The sequence below is a fragment of the Benincasa hispida genome, chromosome 9 (genome assembly GCF_027475165.1).
Source record: "Benincasa hispida cultivar pf3 chromosome 9, pf3_genome.v1.1, whole genome shotgun sequence".
Lineage (NCBI taxonomy): Eukaryota > Viridiplantae > Streptophyta > Magnoliopsida > Cucurbitales > Cucurbitaceae > Benincasa > Benincasa hispida.
Window position 1 is genome coordinate 62735318 of NC_143486.1, and position 16984 is coordinate 62752301.

At 36.8% G+C, this 16984-nt stretch overlaps 1 protein-coding gene across 1 annotated transcript; it reads right to left on the reverse strand.

Moving 5' to 3' along the window:
- Positions 1 to 2226: 2226 nt before the first annotated feature.
- On the reverse strand, positions 2227 to 3899 carry LOC150033989 (uncharacterized). Its single transcript, XM_090317175.1, has 2 exons — positions 2856 to 3899; positions 2227 to 2664 (listed from the first exon to the last, which is right to left on the reverse strand). The coding sequence occupies exons 1-2, from the start codon at positions 3897 to 3899 to the stop codon at positions 2227 to 2229; spliced, it is 1482 nt and encodes a 493-aa protein (XP_090173301.1).
- Positions 3900 to 16984: the final 13085 nt, after the last annotated feature.

Sequence of the window (16984 nt, forward strand, 5' to 3'; positions counted from 1 at the left end):
GAGGATTAATGTAAATGAGATTTACAGTAAGGACCATGAAATAGAAAAAGAGCTATGGTTTATATGTTTCATGAGATGAAATATTAAAACTATAGGTTGTAAATATACTATGGTAAGTTGGTTATCATATATATTTATAATATTAATTATTGGATATTTATCTCTTTTTCTCTAATAACCAATTGAGTGGGAGGTTATTGGTAGTTTCATGGTAACCGTGAGATAAAAGGAAAAATCTTTCCTAAATTTAGAAGTTCATGATTGAGATTTTCCCGTCTCGAAAAGACTCACAGTGGCTGTCAAGTGAATAAGATTCACTAAACGATAGCTGAAGAGAGACTATACGATCGTGGAGTGACATTACACGATAGTTCATTCAACTGGCATGTGAGTGGGGGCATCATTCATGTAGAGACATGTGAGTGGAGACATCCTATACAATGAGTTTGCATAAAGACACTAGACCTCAAAATAGTCACTTTTCTTTATAAAGACCGTTTACTGTTAAAACTAACTATTTCATTCTAAAATAACCTAAGATAACTCGATCTCAATCCTGAGCTAGTTATGAACTTCTGTTTATACAGGATTATCTTTTGATCTACATAGGTGAGAGTATTCCAACAACACTGCTCAATAGGCCTCCCATTTTGAGGATAGGACTGGATAGATAGTTAGGGACATAGCCTTGCAAGATGGGATTCACTATTACCCATCTTAGGGTTAGCAGATAGGTTGTTTTCTTAATTGTTGATTCCTAGTCTTGAACAATGGGGCCCCACCGTCTCGTGTAGAGAGGGACATGATTTTTAAGTGGTATTATGAATCAGTTGTTCATTAGAGGGTTAGTGGGAACTTAAGGAACAACATGCATTTACAGAGGTAAAATGGTAAGTTTGACCTAGCTATAAATACGAATGACATGTGAAAGATCGACTTACCGATTATGGTTAACATGGATAGAAATATATTTACAGTGAGGAGAGTGCAACTATCAAGCTATAGTGGTGTGCGTTGATAGTTAACGAATAGTAATTAATTTGGTTTAAAGAGTTTAACCAATTAATTACAAATCGTTCGAGCTCATGATCTGTAGGTCCATAATGTCCCTCTACTAGCTCATAAATTGGAATAATAAATCGAGTATTGATTGGATGAAATTTGGGTTATGAATTTGAAATATTCAAATTCGAATTTAGGGTTTTCAGTTGATTGTATACGATGCAAATAAAACGTTTAATTTAGTCGAAATTAAATAAAGTTGGATAGTCAATTAATATTTAAATTATGATTTAAATATTAATTATATGAAATTGAATCGTATTGGTGGAATTGATGTTTTATTAATTTTATAAAACTAAAATTTTAATAAAATAGTTTTATTTGAAAGAAAAATCAATTTAATGAAAATTGATTTTAGTTAAACATCTTTTGGGTGGTTAATCACCCAAATCCACTTTTCATCTTCAATTAACTCCAAGTAGGAGCTGCCCTACATGCAGCCCTCCTTCTTGCATGAATTCAGTCTATATATTGAATTTTCATGCAAGGAATTGAGAGAGGAATCTGAGATTCATACCAGAATTGCTGGAAAACTGAAAAACCACAATACCTACCTAAGTTCATCACCAATTAAGCTTAATTTAAGTGTTTCCAGCACACATTCCTTCTTGAGATTAGTGGAGAAGATCTTGTTGGTGGTCTACTTGAAGGATCAAGCTCAAATTCATGGAAATTCTGCTGAATTCGTGGAGAGATCTACAAAGGTAATGTTTTGTTCAAACTCTCTTATGAAATTATCATGAGTAGCATGTTTAACACTCAAATTAAGTGTAGTTCAAACCCTCTTATGAAACATGAGTAGCATGTTTAAAACTCAAATTAGGTATAGTTCAAACCCTCTTATGAAATTACCATGAGTAGCATGTTTAAAACTCAAATTAAGTGTAGTTCAAACCCTCTTATGAAATTATCATGAGTAGCATGTTTAAAACTCAAATTAAGGATGCATCACAGTATATCTCAAAGTCTTCACCTAGAGTGGGTAGCGTAAGTATGGGCTCTGAAACTAACCTTCACTTCAACTCCTGGAAATTCTATTCACAATCAGAGGACCATTCAAATTTTACATCCTTTTTGGTCAGATTCGTTAGTGGAGGGGCTATCTTCGAGAAACCCTCCATAAAGCGTCGATAGTAACCTGCTAGGCCAAAGAAGCCATGGACCTCAAACACATTGATGGGTCTTTCCCAATTTTCTTTCCATCTTTTGCAGGTCTACACTAACTTCAGCTACAGAAACTACATGTCCCAAAAATACAACTTGATCTAGCCAGAAGTCACACTTGTTGAATTTGGCGTACAACTGCTTTTCTCGCATTGTTTGCAATACTATTTTGAGATGGTTAGCATGATCTTCCTTGCTACCTGAATATACTAGAATATCATCAATAAAAACTATGAAAAATAGGTCCAGGTAAGGGTGGAATATCCTGTTCATCAAGTCTATAAACACGGAAGGAGCATTTGTTAGGCCAAATGGCATCACCAGAAACTCATAGTGGTTGTACCAGGTTCTGAATGCAGTCTTAGGGACATCAGTCTGTTTTTCCTTTAGCTGATGATAACCTGATCTCAGATCTATCTTCAAAAATATTGTAGCTCCCTTAAATCAATCAAAGAGATCATCAATATGTGGTAACATATATTTATTCCTGATCGTTACCTTATTTAATTGCCTATAATCAATACACAGTCTGAAAGTACCATCTTTCTTCTTTACAAATAGAACTGGAGCTCCCCAGGGTAGCACGCCAGGCCTACGTATCCCTTATCAACCAATTCTTGTAACTACACCTTTAACTCCATTAATTCAGTTGGCGCCATTCTATATGGAGCCTGCGAAATAAGGGTTGTTCCTGGAATTAGGTCAATGGTGAATTCTACTTCCATATCAGGTGGCAAGCCTGATAACTCTTCAGGGAATATGTCCAGAAACTCCTGTACTACTAGCACGCCTCCAGGTTTCAACTTTTTATCTTGGGAAGTCATTACATGAGCCAGATAGGCTGCACATCCTTTTCCCATCAACTTCCTGGATTTTACTACTGGTATAAGACTACTTGAAATTAACCTCATGTTTCCTACAAGTACTACTTCCTGTTTTCCTGCTTTTTTGAAGGCTACTTCCTTTTTATAACCGTCAATACAAGCATTATACCTACCCAGAAAATCCATTCCCAGAATTGCATCAAACTCTAGTAGGTATAAGGGAATTAAGTCAACACAAAACTCCTGGCCTTCAATCAACACATCACAACTTCTATAACAATCACATACTACTATTACATCTCCCATAGGAGTAGAGATATGCAAATCCTCAAACATACTTTCAGGTAGCCTATATAAATGTGATGCAAACATGCTAGATACAAAGGAATGTATGGCACCAGGATCAAATAAAACATAAGCAGGCTGTTTACATAAAAACATATTATCAGTCACCACATCTGGAGATTCTGTGGCTTCTTGATATATAACTGCATACACACGCTTCTGCTGCTCAGGCCAGCCTGCTACACCCTTCTGCTTTGCACCGTTAGATTCTTCTCTTCTATTCCCAGCAGATTTCAGCTGGTTAACAGTTTGAGATGTTACCTGTTGCACCGTCTGAGCCTCTCGGTTTAACTGGGGACATTCCCTCTTGAAAAGTCCTACTTGCCCACACTGAAAGCAAACGTCGCTTTTGTTATAACATACCCCAAAGTGTCTTTTACCACATTTCTGGCACATGGGCTTCCGGTTCGTGTTAGCTACTCCTGGCCGACTAACTGTACTAGCCAAGGGTTGAGATCTCTTTCTCCTGACTTTCTGCCAATCCATGCCTCTGGATTTACCCATACTTGATTGGCCTACAGCTGGGGTCAGAATCCTCTGTCTCTCAGCCCCCAGGCATAACCTGGTCCTTCTATAGTTGTTCATCCTCTGCCAAACTCCGCTCAACTTGAATAGCGTTCTCCACTAACTGGTTAAAGTCTAGCCAGTTAGCTGTAGAAGTTACCGGAGTTCTAATTTCCTTCCTCAACCCATTCTCAAACCTTCTACACCCGTCCTTTTCTTTCGCTATAATCAAAAGAGCATATTATGATAGCTTAGTGAACTTCTGTTCATATTATGCTACTATCAACGTTCCGTGGACTAACATAAGGAACTCATCTCTTTTCGCCTCTCGAGAAGAACTAGGATAGTATTTGTCTTCAAAAGCCTTCCTAAACTCAGGCCACGACAATGTATTTGAACTGTTCCGCCTAGCGAACACCACTTTCCACCATTTCTCCACTCCTTTCTTCAAATGGAACATAGCTAGTCCGACCTTACGGTCTTCTGGACAGCCTATTACATTTAAACATTTCTCTATCATATCCAACCACACTTCCACCTCTGCGAGTTCTATAGTGCCCTCAAAGGTCAGAGCACCTAGGGCTCTAAGCCTCTCAATGTCATATTTCTTTTATGGGTCGGCCTGTACTGAACTCATGCTGGCTGCTAATCTCTGAAAAATTATGTCAAACACTCTATCCTCTATCTGAGGATCTACCCTAGCCTGAGGAGTGCTCAACTCACCCTCGAAAGTCGTCTCCTAATTCATGGGTTCTTTGGTCTTCCTTTTATGCCACCCTGGGTGACTTCTGACCTTAGGGTCACGATTGGTAGGTTTAGTATTCCCATCTACTGTCTACTTGCTTCGCCTGCCACTTCGTCTCAACATCTTTACCTAATTAATAGTACAAAAATTAGAGACTCAAACCACTGTGACCTGGACATATGCATGAATTCTCTTTCATTCCCAAAATCTTATGCTTGGATACAACTTGTCACACCCCTCCCAGGTTACCCTCTTAACCCGTAAGAGGATGTGACGATAGCAATTACCAATCTACTCGCCAGCAGCTATTGCGTAACTTACCTATAAGACCTGCTTAAAACCTTGTTATGCAATTACGACTTAGTGGCACAATAAGCTATAACTTAAACCAGCAAAAGCAACTTAGTTACAAACTCATAAAAGGTAAACAAAACATACGTCCAATAAAATAACACAAGAATAGATACATTGGGACCCAAAACACATTCACTAGCCTCTGACTCCTCCCACAACATGAGTACATTATTTACAAGCTTAACCTAAGCTTTCTCCTTCCTAACCGAGTTTTGAGTGGCAAGCAACAGTAGATTCAACTTGGAGGAATCTGACCGCTACCTAGGAAAAAGGAAAACATTGGAAAACGGTGAGTTGGTTGCCCAGTGAGTGACTTATAGAAAAACAATTCATCTTATGCCTTTCATACACATATTAAACATGTAAAAATGCTGAAATTAGTCTCAAGCAACTTGTGTAGAAACATACATTAAACATAACATCATATTTTGTACATATTAACAAACCTTAGTTGAGATCGAGCGTTCGTAGCTCAAGCTCCCTACGTCCATTCATGGCCATGAGACCCATACTTCAGGCCCATTATAATGAATTGTGGCCAGGAGACTCATACTTTGGCCTCTCATATTGAACTACCTATATGCAAGTGGCTCGGCTTTAGAAACTAGACTCACAGAGCTTTCCAATGGTATAAAGATCGCTTGATTTGCTCGGAGGAGTCGTCCAAATCGGTCTTTTGAAGTTACCTTTTCTTTTTTATACCACCGCCCAGCCTTCTGCATGAAATCTCCTTAAGCCACCTCACACACTAGTGGAGAGTAAAGGCCAATATTAAGCCAGCTGTCCAGATTAAATAAGGTTTAAAGCTGATCAGTCAAGTAAAACTCAATACTCGAGGAACACTCAATGGTATTCTGGGGAATACTCGACAGAAAAACTAGATTCTCGATGGGATACTCGATGCTCGATGGCTTGCTCGATTCATGATCCTTCCTCTATCACACATACTCGATGCACGATCCTTCCTTGATCGCTCATACTCAATGTACGATTTTTCTTCGATCGCACATACTCGATGCTCGATGGCATTTACTCGATGCTTGCCTTGTGCTTACTCAATGCTCAGCCACTAATTTCCACGAGTAACACTTAGCCAAAATTTCTTTTTGCAAGGCTAGCTTAATAAGTATCTGAGAGCCAAGTTTCCCATATTTAAATAGTTTCCTTGTTCAAACCCTATCCTTTACCCATTTCCCACAATTCCAAACTAACTTAAGTATTTAATCCCTTTACTTTACTAAACTCGACAATAAGCATATTTAAAAAGGGAAAGTAGGGTTCAGGTTTTATATAGGGTGACCGACAAGGTCAAATGCTTCCACTGAAATGTGGATGGTCACTGGAAATGCAATTGCCCCAAGTTCCTCACCGTGGAGAAGAAAGAGAAGGATGATAAATATGATTTACTAGTTTTAGAAACTTGTTTAGTGGAAAATGATCATAATGCATGGGTACATGATTCGGGAGCCACTAATAACATTTATTCTTCTTTATAGGGAATTAATTCCTTCTAGCAGCTCGAGGAGGGTGAAATGACGCTCAAAGTTGGAATGGGAGACGCCATGTCTGCTCGTGTATTGGCAGCTGCTAAGTTGTTTTTTAGAAATAGATACTTAATTTTGAAAAAATTGTATATAGTTCCCAAAATTAAGAGAAACCTTATATCTATTTCTTGTTTAATTAAACAATCATATTCTATTTCTTTTTTATTCAGTGAAGCGTTCATTATGAAAATGGTGTAACGATTTGTTTAGCTAAACTAGAAGACAACTTATATGTTTTAAGACCAACTGAATCAAAAGCACTTTTAAATCATGAGATGTTTAAAACTGCGAATACTGGAACAAAAGGATAGAGAATTTTTCCAAGTAACAATAATATGCATCTTTGGCATTTGAGATTACATCACATAAATCTCGATAGGATCAGAAGACTGGTAAAAAAATGGACTTCTAAGCGAGTTGAAAGATGATTCATTACTTCCATGTGAATCTCATCTTGAAGGAAAAATTACTAAAGACGTTTTAATGGAAAAGATTAAAGAGCCAAAGAACCCATAGAGCTTATACATTCAGATCTTTGTGGTCCAATGTATGCAAAAGCTCGAGGAGGGTACAAATAAGGCTAAAGTTGAAAACCTATTTGGTAAAACGATTAAAACACTTTGATTAGATCGGCGTGGAGAGTACATGGATTTGGCATTCCAAGATTATATGATAGAAAACGAAATCCAATCCCAACTTTCAGCATCTAGTACACCACAACAAAATGTGTATTAGAAAGGAGAAATAAAAATGTAAATCATCGTGTTTTACTATAGGCAACCAAAGCCAAACTTGATGGATAAGATTAAAGGATACTTGGCACAAGAAGTAGCTTGAGGTTCATTAAAAGGGGAGGAAAGTACCTTAAGTATTGAGAATAAGACTTTTGAGGGCTAAACCTAAAAATACAGTTAAGCTAGGTTAATGGGGGCAAAATTTGGGTAAGTGTGGGAATCATGCGTTGGAAATCTTGTGAGGTGCGCGATAACCCTAGTGAATAGAGGTTAGTGAGTGCATGTGGCTGTGGAAAAAGGTGAGGACAAGGTTAAGGTTGGCCGAAAGTAAGGAATCCTTGCATTGAAACCATGCATTGGTTAAAGAAAATTGAGGAAGACAGATTGACACGTGCGACAAGGATGGTTTGCTGGAGTAAGGCCGTGCACCAATCATGAGACTAGGCATTGGGCACAAAGGGAGTGCTGAAAAATGCACTGGTTGAATAACGTGTGCGCAAAGGGAGACTATGCGTGGGTGCCAGGATAGTGATGCAACGACCAAGGGGTGAATGTGTCCAACTAAGATCATGCGACCAAGGGAGGGACTACGCGTCCAAGTGAGGTTAAATATTGGGTGAGCTAGGCGATCAAGTAAGATGTTAGGTGTCCAAGTGAGGCTATGCGATGAGTAGGGTATACGACTAATAAGGGAAGTATGCGTTGAGTTGGGTAAACTTGGGGAGCAAGGCTAAGTTGACAACAAATTGGGGCATGTGCTTAAATCAAGTGATGTGCAAGGTTGAGGTGGGTGCATAATAAGACATGAAAAAGGGAGGTTATGTGTTCGCCTAAGTAGATGAAGACACTTCAGCCATATGCAAGGAAGAGTTGTAAAGGGAGAGGCATTGATACTTGCATGTTGAAGGCGTATGGACATGCAAGGTTGGTGATGTGTCAAGTAGTGGTAGTCTTGAGGCTTTAATAAATAGGGAATTTGAGGCTAATGGTTCTCACAATTCACTCATGCAACTCAGGTAAAATTGGCGTGAAATTTCTAAGAGAGTGAAGTAGGTGATCCTAGGCTGCCGTTCAATTGGGTGTAGTGAGGAATGAAGAACTTGCATTGGAAGGCAGAAGGCCTAGCTGGTCGCACAGGGTAGGTGTCATTGCATACACCCATGCCTTGCACACAGTGACGATGCGCGCACACCCATCAGAAGGCACGTCACCTAGACGACATAGATACCCGTCAGCACACATACCACATGCCCAAGCGACCCAGAGCATGCCCGCGTTGCATGCATTGCTCAGCCCCTCGCGTGGGCTCGTTCACGTCCTACACCTATGTCACGATGCGTCTGTGCGTGAACTACCGCCCAGCTATGCCCAGCCCAACACGCTATCTGCACATGCCGCCCATCATCGAACCTAAATAACCTCAAAAGCTATATTTTCAAAGGCTACACCTATTTTTGAGTAGATTGAAGTGGGTAAGCCAAGTTATTTAATTTAAGGATAGTTAAGACCAAAATAGAATTATTTGAGGAATTTTGGGCTAATTTAGGATTTCCTTGAAATAAATAGAATTTGAGGAAACAGAACCAAGAGCTGCTTGAGAATGAATATAGGAAATCTCAACAAAAGAACGTGGAGTGGTTTTTCTACTTTCATATGTTTTTGAATCGTATATATATATGTGTGTGTTATTATATATATATTTAAAGGTTTAGAAAGTTGGCATGATCGAGAAAAGTGTTTTTTTTTTAGATTTTATCTATTTATTTGATTCTTGTTTTTTTTGCATAACATGAATTGCATTTGAAACTGGAATTGTACCCTGGGAAATTATTAGCATGACTCAAGTACGTCTAATGAGAAATTGTCGACGTGTGCACATTCGTCTGGCTATAAGGGTATTGGAATTTTTCCCTTAACATTCATATTGGGAAATTCATGGGAATATCTAAAAAATACATGATCATGCCATGGGTAGACAGTTATTAGGTTAGAAGAGTTACATTCTTATGTGTTATGATTGCTTGATTGTGAAATTGGTTTCCAGAAATGTATTTAAAGAACAAATGTATTTTCTTATAAAATATACCACTCATTGGGCTTTAAGCTTACGTTTTCCAATGGTTTATTCACCCCTCTTCCCCCCCCCCCCTCTAAGTAGCGAAATAGAAAGACGTTCTGGAAAAGCCACTCAAAGTCTGGTTTGCCACTCTCTCATAGAGTGAAACCTCGGATCTGTTTACTAATAAAAGTCATTAGGATTAACTAGGATTGGAAATGTACTTAGAATGAACACTTCTAATTTCTATCAAAATTTAATTAAAATATGCGTGTTAGTTATCTGTTGTGTTGGTTAAGGTTGGATAGTTGTTTCATAAAGGGTGGTGTCAGCTGTCTTCACGTTTTCTTTCGAGTTTTGGGAATAGAACTCGAGAGAGGGTGTGACAAGAAATTTGTTAGACATGGTTCATTCTATGATGAGTTATGCTCGATTGCCTAGTTCGTTTTGAGGGTATGCAGTAGAAACTATAGTTCACATCTTGAATAATGTTCGCTCGAATAGTGTTTCTGAAATAGCTTTAGAGTTATACCCATAGTTTACGCTACTTCAGAATCTAGGGTTGTCTTGCACACGTGCTAGTGACAATCCTAAGCACTTGGTACCTCGTTCAAGATTATGCCAATTTGTTGATTACCCTAAGGAAACGAAAGGTTATCTATTCTACAACCCTCAAGAAAACAAGGTATTTGTATCGACAAATGCCACATTCTCAGAGAAAGACCACATGAGAGATCATAAACCACAGAGCAAATTAGTATTAAATGAAGCTATTGAAGGATCAACCAGGGTTGTTGATGCAGTTTTTCATTCATGAATAGTTAATGCATAAGCCAACACTTCAGGTCAGTCATGTCCTTCTCAATCGTTGAGAGTGCTTCGACGCAGTGGGAAGGTTATATCACAACCTGATCGTTAGATGGGTTTAATTGAATGTCATATTTCAATACCTAATGATGGCATTGAGGACCCATTGTCCTATAAACAGGCAATGAATGACGTAAACAATGACCAATGGGTTAAAGCGATGGACCTTGAAATGGAGTCTATGTACTTCAATGTAGTATGGAAACTTGTAGATCTACCTAAAGGGGTTAAACCCATGGGGTGTAAATTGATCTACAAAAGAAAGAGAGATGTTGCTGGGAAGGTACGGATCTCCAAAGCTAGACTTGTAGCAAAGGGTTATGCCTAGAGGGAAATGGTTGACAATGAGGAAACTTTTTCCCCTTTTGCCATGCTTAAGTCTTTAAGAATTCTCTTATCCATAGCTACATATTATGACTATAAGATATGACAAATTGATGTTAAAATTTCCTTTCTGAATGGAAATCTTGAAGAGAACATCTTTATGTCTCAGCTCGAGAGGTTCGTAGCCCAAGGTCAGAAGCAAAAAATTTGCAAACTGAATCGATCTGTTTATGGGTTAAAGTAAGCGCCCAAGTCTTAGAACATTAGATTTGATACTGCGATAAAATATTTTGGTTTTGATCAAAACGTTGATGAACCTTCTATCTATAAAAAAACCATCAATGGTAAAGTAGTTTTCTTAGTACTTCATGTGAACAATATTCTACTCATTGGGAATGATGTAGGGTATATTACTGATATTAAGAAATGGCTAGCATCCTAATTAAAAATGAAAGATTTAGGAGAGATGCAGTATGTACTTGGGACCCAAATTATTAGAGATAGCAAAAACGGAAAGTTGGCTTCGTCTCAAGTAACTTATATCAACAAAAGGTTGACTCAATATTCGAAACATAACTCTAAGAAGGGTCTATTACCTTTCAGACATGGGGTTGACTTTTCTAAGAATCGATGTTGTAAGAATCGATGTGGTCAACTTAATGCATGTTATGCTTATGCACTAGGCCAAAAAGTTTTTATACAGTTGGAATAGTCAGTAGGTAGCAGTCCAATCCAGGGTTAGACCACTGGACTACGGTTAAGAATATCCTCAAGTATCTTAGAAGAACGAGGGACTACAAGCTGGTGTATGGGTCTAAGGATTTAATCATTACAGGATACACTGACTTTGATTTCCAAACTGACAAGGATTCTAGGAAATCCACATCAGGAGAAAAACATATTCAAAGGAAGTATCATCTGATATGGGAGATTGTACGACAAGGAGATGTGTTCGCCACATAAAGATCACTTTGGAGCATAACATTGCCGATCCATTTACGAAGGCTCTCTCGGCTAAAGTGTTCGAGAGTCATCTAGAGAATCTAGGTCTACGAGACATGTATGTTGTATAATCTAGGGCAAGTGGAAAATGTGTAATAGGTATATGGATACCCTAGTATAGGAATAAGGTTGGGTACCTTATCTTTGTGACACTATGGATACGACCCACTTTGTATTTGATACAAACACAATGATCCAATGTGTTCGTGTAGGTGACAATGCGAGTGGGGTTATTCTATGCAATGAGTTTGTATGAGACCGGACCGCAAATTAGTAACCACTAGATGTAACATTGTTGACTAGTAATGTTTCTATTTAAATAGAATGACTTAGGCAACTTAGTCTTAATCTTGAGTGTATCATGAAGTCTTGTTCATGAAGGATTATCCTTTGATTTGTATGGTTGAGAGTGACCAGTTTTTCGACTCAATAAGTCTACCATTTTAGGGAAAGACTGAGTGGGGAGCTGGGAACATAATAATACAAAATGAGTTTCACTCATTCTCGACTTTTTAGGGTAACTGGATGAGTGTTCCCTCAAGTCGTGTCTCCAAAACTTGACAAAGGGCTCTACCTTCTCGCTGGCCCGAGAAGGGTTTTTGTTTAATGGTTGGACCATAATAGGTCGTTCATTAGAGGAGCTCTAGTACATATGGATACAGAGGTAAACCAAGGGTAAAATGGTAATTTGACTTAGTTGGTGTTACAGACACTTGTGAAGGACTAATTTACTACCATTAGTCTATATCTGTAGACAAAAAAATATATCTATAGTGAGAAGAGTGCAGTTGTGGGTCTTTAGTAGAGTGTACCCACAGTTAACGAATATCGATTAACTTGGTTAATGAGTTTAGCCAATTAATCTCATGTAAAATTGATCTGTAGGTTCACCAAATCCACTTGTTAGCTCACCTATTAGTGAGAAATGCGTTGAATTGTTCAAATCAATTATATTAATGTGAATAATATATAATCAATTATAGATTTAATATATAACTCAAATTAGGTTAGAGATAAATATTAGAATGAGATTCAAATATTTAATTCATGTGAATTAGATTCATGTAGAATTAATTAATTATAATGTTAGAGAGGTGGAAGTATATGAACATGTGATGTATATATATTAATTAATTAATTGACTATATATTAAATTAGATTTAATATGTGGTTATTTAATTAATGTGTCAATTAATTAAATAAGTGGTTATTTAATTAATTGGCATCAAGGATAAAAAAGGAAATACTTGGAGAATGATTTCATATAAATTCATCCTATTAGCCTATTTAGGGCAAGCATTCATTTTGTGTAAGAATACACCATAGCCTCCAAAATAATCCCTCTCTACACCTTCTCTACCCCTTTCTCTATCAAGTGTTGGAGACCACTCAACTTTTGGAATCCTAAAGAATAACAAGGTTATTCTTGTCGTAGTGTCAGCGATCGTTGAAAAGACATTCATGTGAAGAACAAAAGGAATTTCGAGAAGTTTGGGAATCTACGAAAGTAAGAATCTTTCGTCCCTTTCGTTTCTCTTTTATAATGCATGCTTATTATGGTGTTTATCCTATTCTATTATATTTTAGTTTGTTGTATTTTGTTTCTTTAAAATGGAAAAACCAAATGCATGGCGTTTTCACGGTTCCGGTTGGGATTCGATCCTGATAGCCCCATTGTTCAAGAGTCAGAGTAAGCACTTAACAGAATAACTCCTCTATTGTCCTTAAAGACGGGAAGGAGTAAATTGCATCTCATATAATTATGTTCCCAACTCCCCACTTGATCCATCCCTAAAATGGTAGACATATTAAGTCGGCGACTCGGGCCACTCACACCCATAAAGATCAAAGGACATTGCTATGAAATATTAATCTTTTCAATCAACTATATTATAGTGAAAGATTAATTATTTTGCTGTATAGTCTTATACAAGCTTTTTGTATTGGATACCCTCACTCGCATGCATATTTCATAAACGACTTGAATCAAATCATTTGTAACACTTACAACACTTGTAATAAGTGAGTCGTATCCATAGTGTTATCAAGATAAGGTACCCAAAATTGTTCATATACTATAAATCGTTTACGTTATTACTTGAATACAATCCAACTGTATGTCTACCACGTATTGTTTTAGTTACATTAAATAATCATGAATTTTAGTTTATTGGATTAAGTTATGTAAGATTAAAAAACTAATAAAATATCTCTATATTTTATTAATAAATAATAATGTTTACAAGATTCCAAATTACGAGATTTAGAAATAAGACGTGTTCTGAAGTCGTTTGAGTCGGATGGCGTCGGTGGAAGAAAGAGAAGAAGAAGGCGGTTTCATTGGAATCTGAAAATAGGATTTTAAAAAATTGTCACAAAAAGTAGGTGACATATTTGTAATACTATATTCCTAAATTGCAACCCTACAAAGATATTATTTGGCTTCTTCGGTTTTTTCTTCTATTTTCTTTTCTTTTTAAAAAACGCATTCTTTTATGACTAAAAAATTGTTGACATGCATCTCAATTATTGTCTCACTAATGGAAATTTTTTTATCAAAGATATTCTCTTAAATTAATAGTCTTTCAAACCTGATATGTTTGGTGTTTATAAGAACTTCGATAAGAGAAATTCTTGTGGAAGAAAATGTTTTTAATGCCCAATAAATTATAAATTCAAATACAGTAGATGTCGTTCACGCTCTTTTACTGGTTTAAAATATAATACTAAATTAATGCACGTGTTAAAATTTTGAACAGAAAATATTTTAAGTCTTTTTAAAAGTAATAAATGGAAAACAAATATCTAATCAAGAAAATAAAATATTATTCAAAATATCTTTCATTCAATATCATCTTTTTTTTAGGTAAATGCTATCAAATCGTTCCTTATCTTTTAGATCATTTCAGTCTGGTTTTTAATATTTTAACATTCTCAATATTATCCACAATGTAACAAAAATTCTCAACATAAATCATAACAAAATAGTCCCTTTCCCACCCTATATTTTAACAGATGTTATATTTCATAAAATATATTAGCGTTAATTTGACTTAAAAAATCCTACAGGTGTATCCTTGATTCATCTTTGATTTGGCTGGTTTGTTTGTTTTGTTTTTGTTTTTGTTTTTTTTTTTTTTTTATTTTTTAATTTTTAAATATTAATGGGATAATTGATTTTGATTTTTTATCTTTGAAAGATTTTTTAGAGGAAAATTTTTCTCATTCATTATTTTTTTGAAAACGATTTTTATCTCATTTTAAATAAGTTGGTTCATTTTACTATAATTGAAAATAACTCAAATCTTTACTCCATAATAGTAAAAAGAAATTATTGAAAAATAGAATGGATACTTTGTTTGGCTCAATAAAACAACTTGTGAACTATATCTTTTTCTTCTATTGTTTCTTAACATAAGAAAGATAATAACTTTTGTCACACCCACTTCAAAATATTTATAGAAATCATTTTAGACCAATATCAACCAACATTAGAGTATAGAAATATTTGAATAAGTTCTAAAATGCAATCGTCATCAGATAGAATATATCAAACTAGGAAAATGGCATGATCATAAGTTTCCTAAAACATATCCAAGATAAAGTCCATATAAATCAAATCCAAGTCCAGAAATCCATACCAAATCATGTACCCATTTAGTCAACCTGTCGAATGTGTACTTGTTGACATATCTTCTCGTTATAGGCTCAGAAACTAGATCCAAAGATCCTTTGAAAATCCTATGTCACCCCCCATCCAAGCCTTGTCTCCCAAACCGAAAAGGAGAAGTGAAGACAGCTGATACCACCCTTATGATACAAACTACCCTACTTCATACCATTCCACATATAGCTAATGTATAAGAACTTAATTAATTTTTATGAACAGTTACAAAGGTTTGTACTATTGCACAATATTAGCTTTAACAGTCCTAGTGACTTTCAAAGATAACCTAATCCGAGTCTCGCACTATGAGAGAGTAGTAGTTCCAGACCTTGAGTGGCTTTTTCCAGAACGTTCGTTTTCTGCTATCGGGAGGGGGGGGGGTGGGGGGGAAGGGGTGAGAGAGGGAAGTAAAACATTGAAAAACATGAACTAGAAAGCTGAGTGAGTGTTATCCTTAAAAAATGAAAAGAAGTTTGGTTTAAGGAACACATTTGTTGGAAAATATTTTTCACACTAAGATAATCATGACAAACAATAATGCAACCCTTTCAACATGACAACTGAACTTCCTTGGCATGATCATGTACTTCCTCGGGTATTCCCTTGAATTCCCGAAATGAATGATGTGGGAAAAAATTCCAGTACCCTTATAGCTCACCGAATGTGCACATGTGCACATTATCTTATTAGATGTACTCTAGGCATACTAACAATTCCCTAGAATACAATCTCAGTTTATAACTCAAGTCACAACAAGCAAAATATCATGAATTAAATCAATTAATAAAATTAAAAAAAAAAAACACTTCCCTATAATGCCAATTTCCAAACTTTACACATATATATAATATCATTTATATATAGAATTCAACATAATAAAATAATAAAACCACTCACAATCCTCTTGTTTATCCTTCAAGAATTTTCCTAGCACAGCTCCTAGCCCGGGTTTCCTTGAATTTCACTTCTTTTAAAGAAATCCCAAATTAGTCCAAAAGTTCCTCCAATAATTATATTTTAATCCAAAAATAACTTAAAGGTAAAATAACCAGCTTACCCCTTTTGAAATACCAAAATAGGCCTAACTTTCCAAAAAATAGCCTTTGGAGGTTATTTGGTGAGTTGATGGGCATTGGGGGTTGCCAGAGGGGTGTTGGGACGTACATAGCTAGGCACTATTGGGCATCAGCCATTGCACAGGGTGGTAGGATGTAGCGTTGGCGTTGCATTGGGCTAGACGTGCGCCTGGGCGATCGTGAACGCAAAGCTGCCGATGGAATGCGTGCAAGCATGTGCTGGACGCTCAGTCGCATGGTCATTCGTTCTGACGAGCGTTCGCATGCCTAGCGTAGGGCTTCTGAATGCTAGCGATGAAGCATGGGTAGGGTTGGGCGATGGGGCTGCTAGGCAGGAGCACAAGCACGGGCGACAGATGATGAGCGTTGCGCTGCGCTATGCGTCTGACTGGGCCTTCATACTTCCAGCATTGATTCCTTTTTCCTCACAACTCTAACTCAAACGGCATCCTATAATCCTTCACTTCACTCCCTTTTGAACACTCCCACACTAAAATCACTCAAAAGACATGAGTGAATTGTGAAAACCAAGTTCCCTAATCTACCCTATTGATAGGCATCCGAAATTCCCCACAACTTGACACCTCCATCTTCTTCGCATTTCCAAGTAACCTTCCCTTATGATGCCAACGCCTACTTTTGCCACATCTACCCCGAAGTGTCTTCATGTAAAACCCACACCTTACTTTCCCCTTTTTTCATTATGTTTATTGTTT

Coding starts and splice junctions, on each gene's coding strand:
- LOC150033989 (XM_090317175.1), bottom strand. CDS start 3,899: ATGGGTAAATCCAGAGGCATGGATTGGCAGAAAGTCAGGAGAAAGAGA. Junction 2,665..2,855: donor CTGAATTAATGGAGTTAAAG/GTGTAGTTACAA, acceptor GATTGATTTAAG/GGAGCTACAATATTTTTGAA.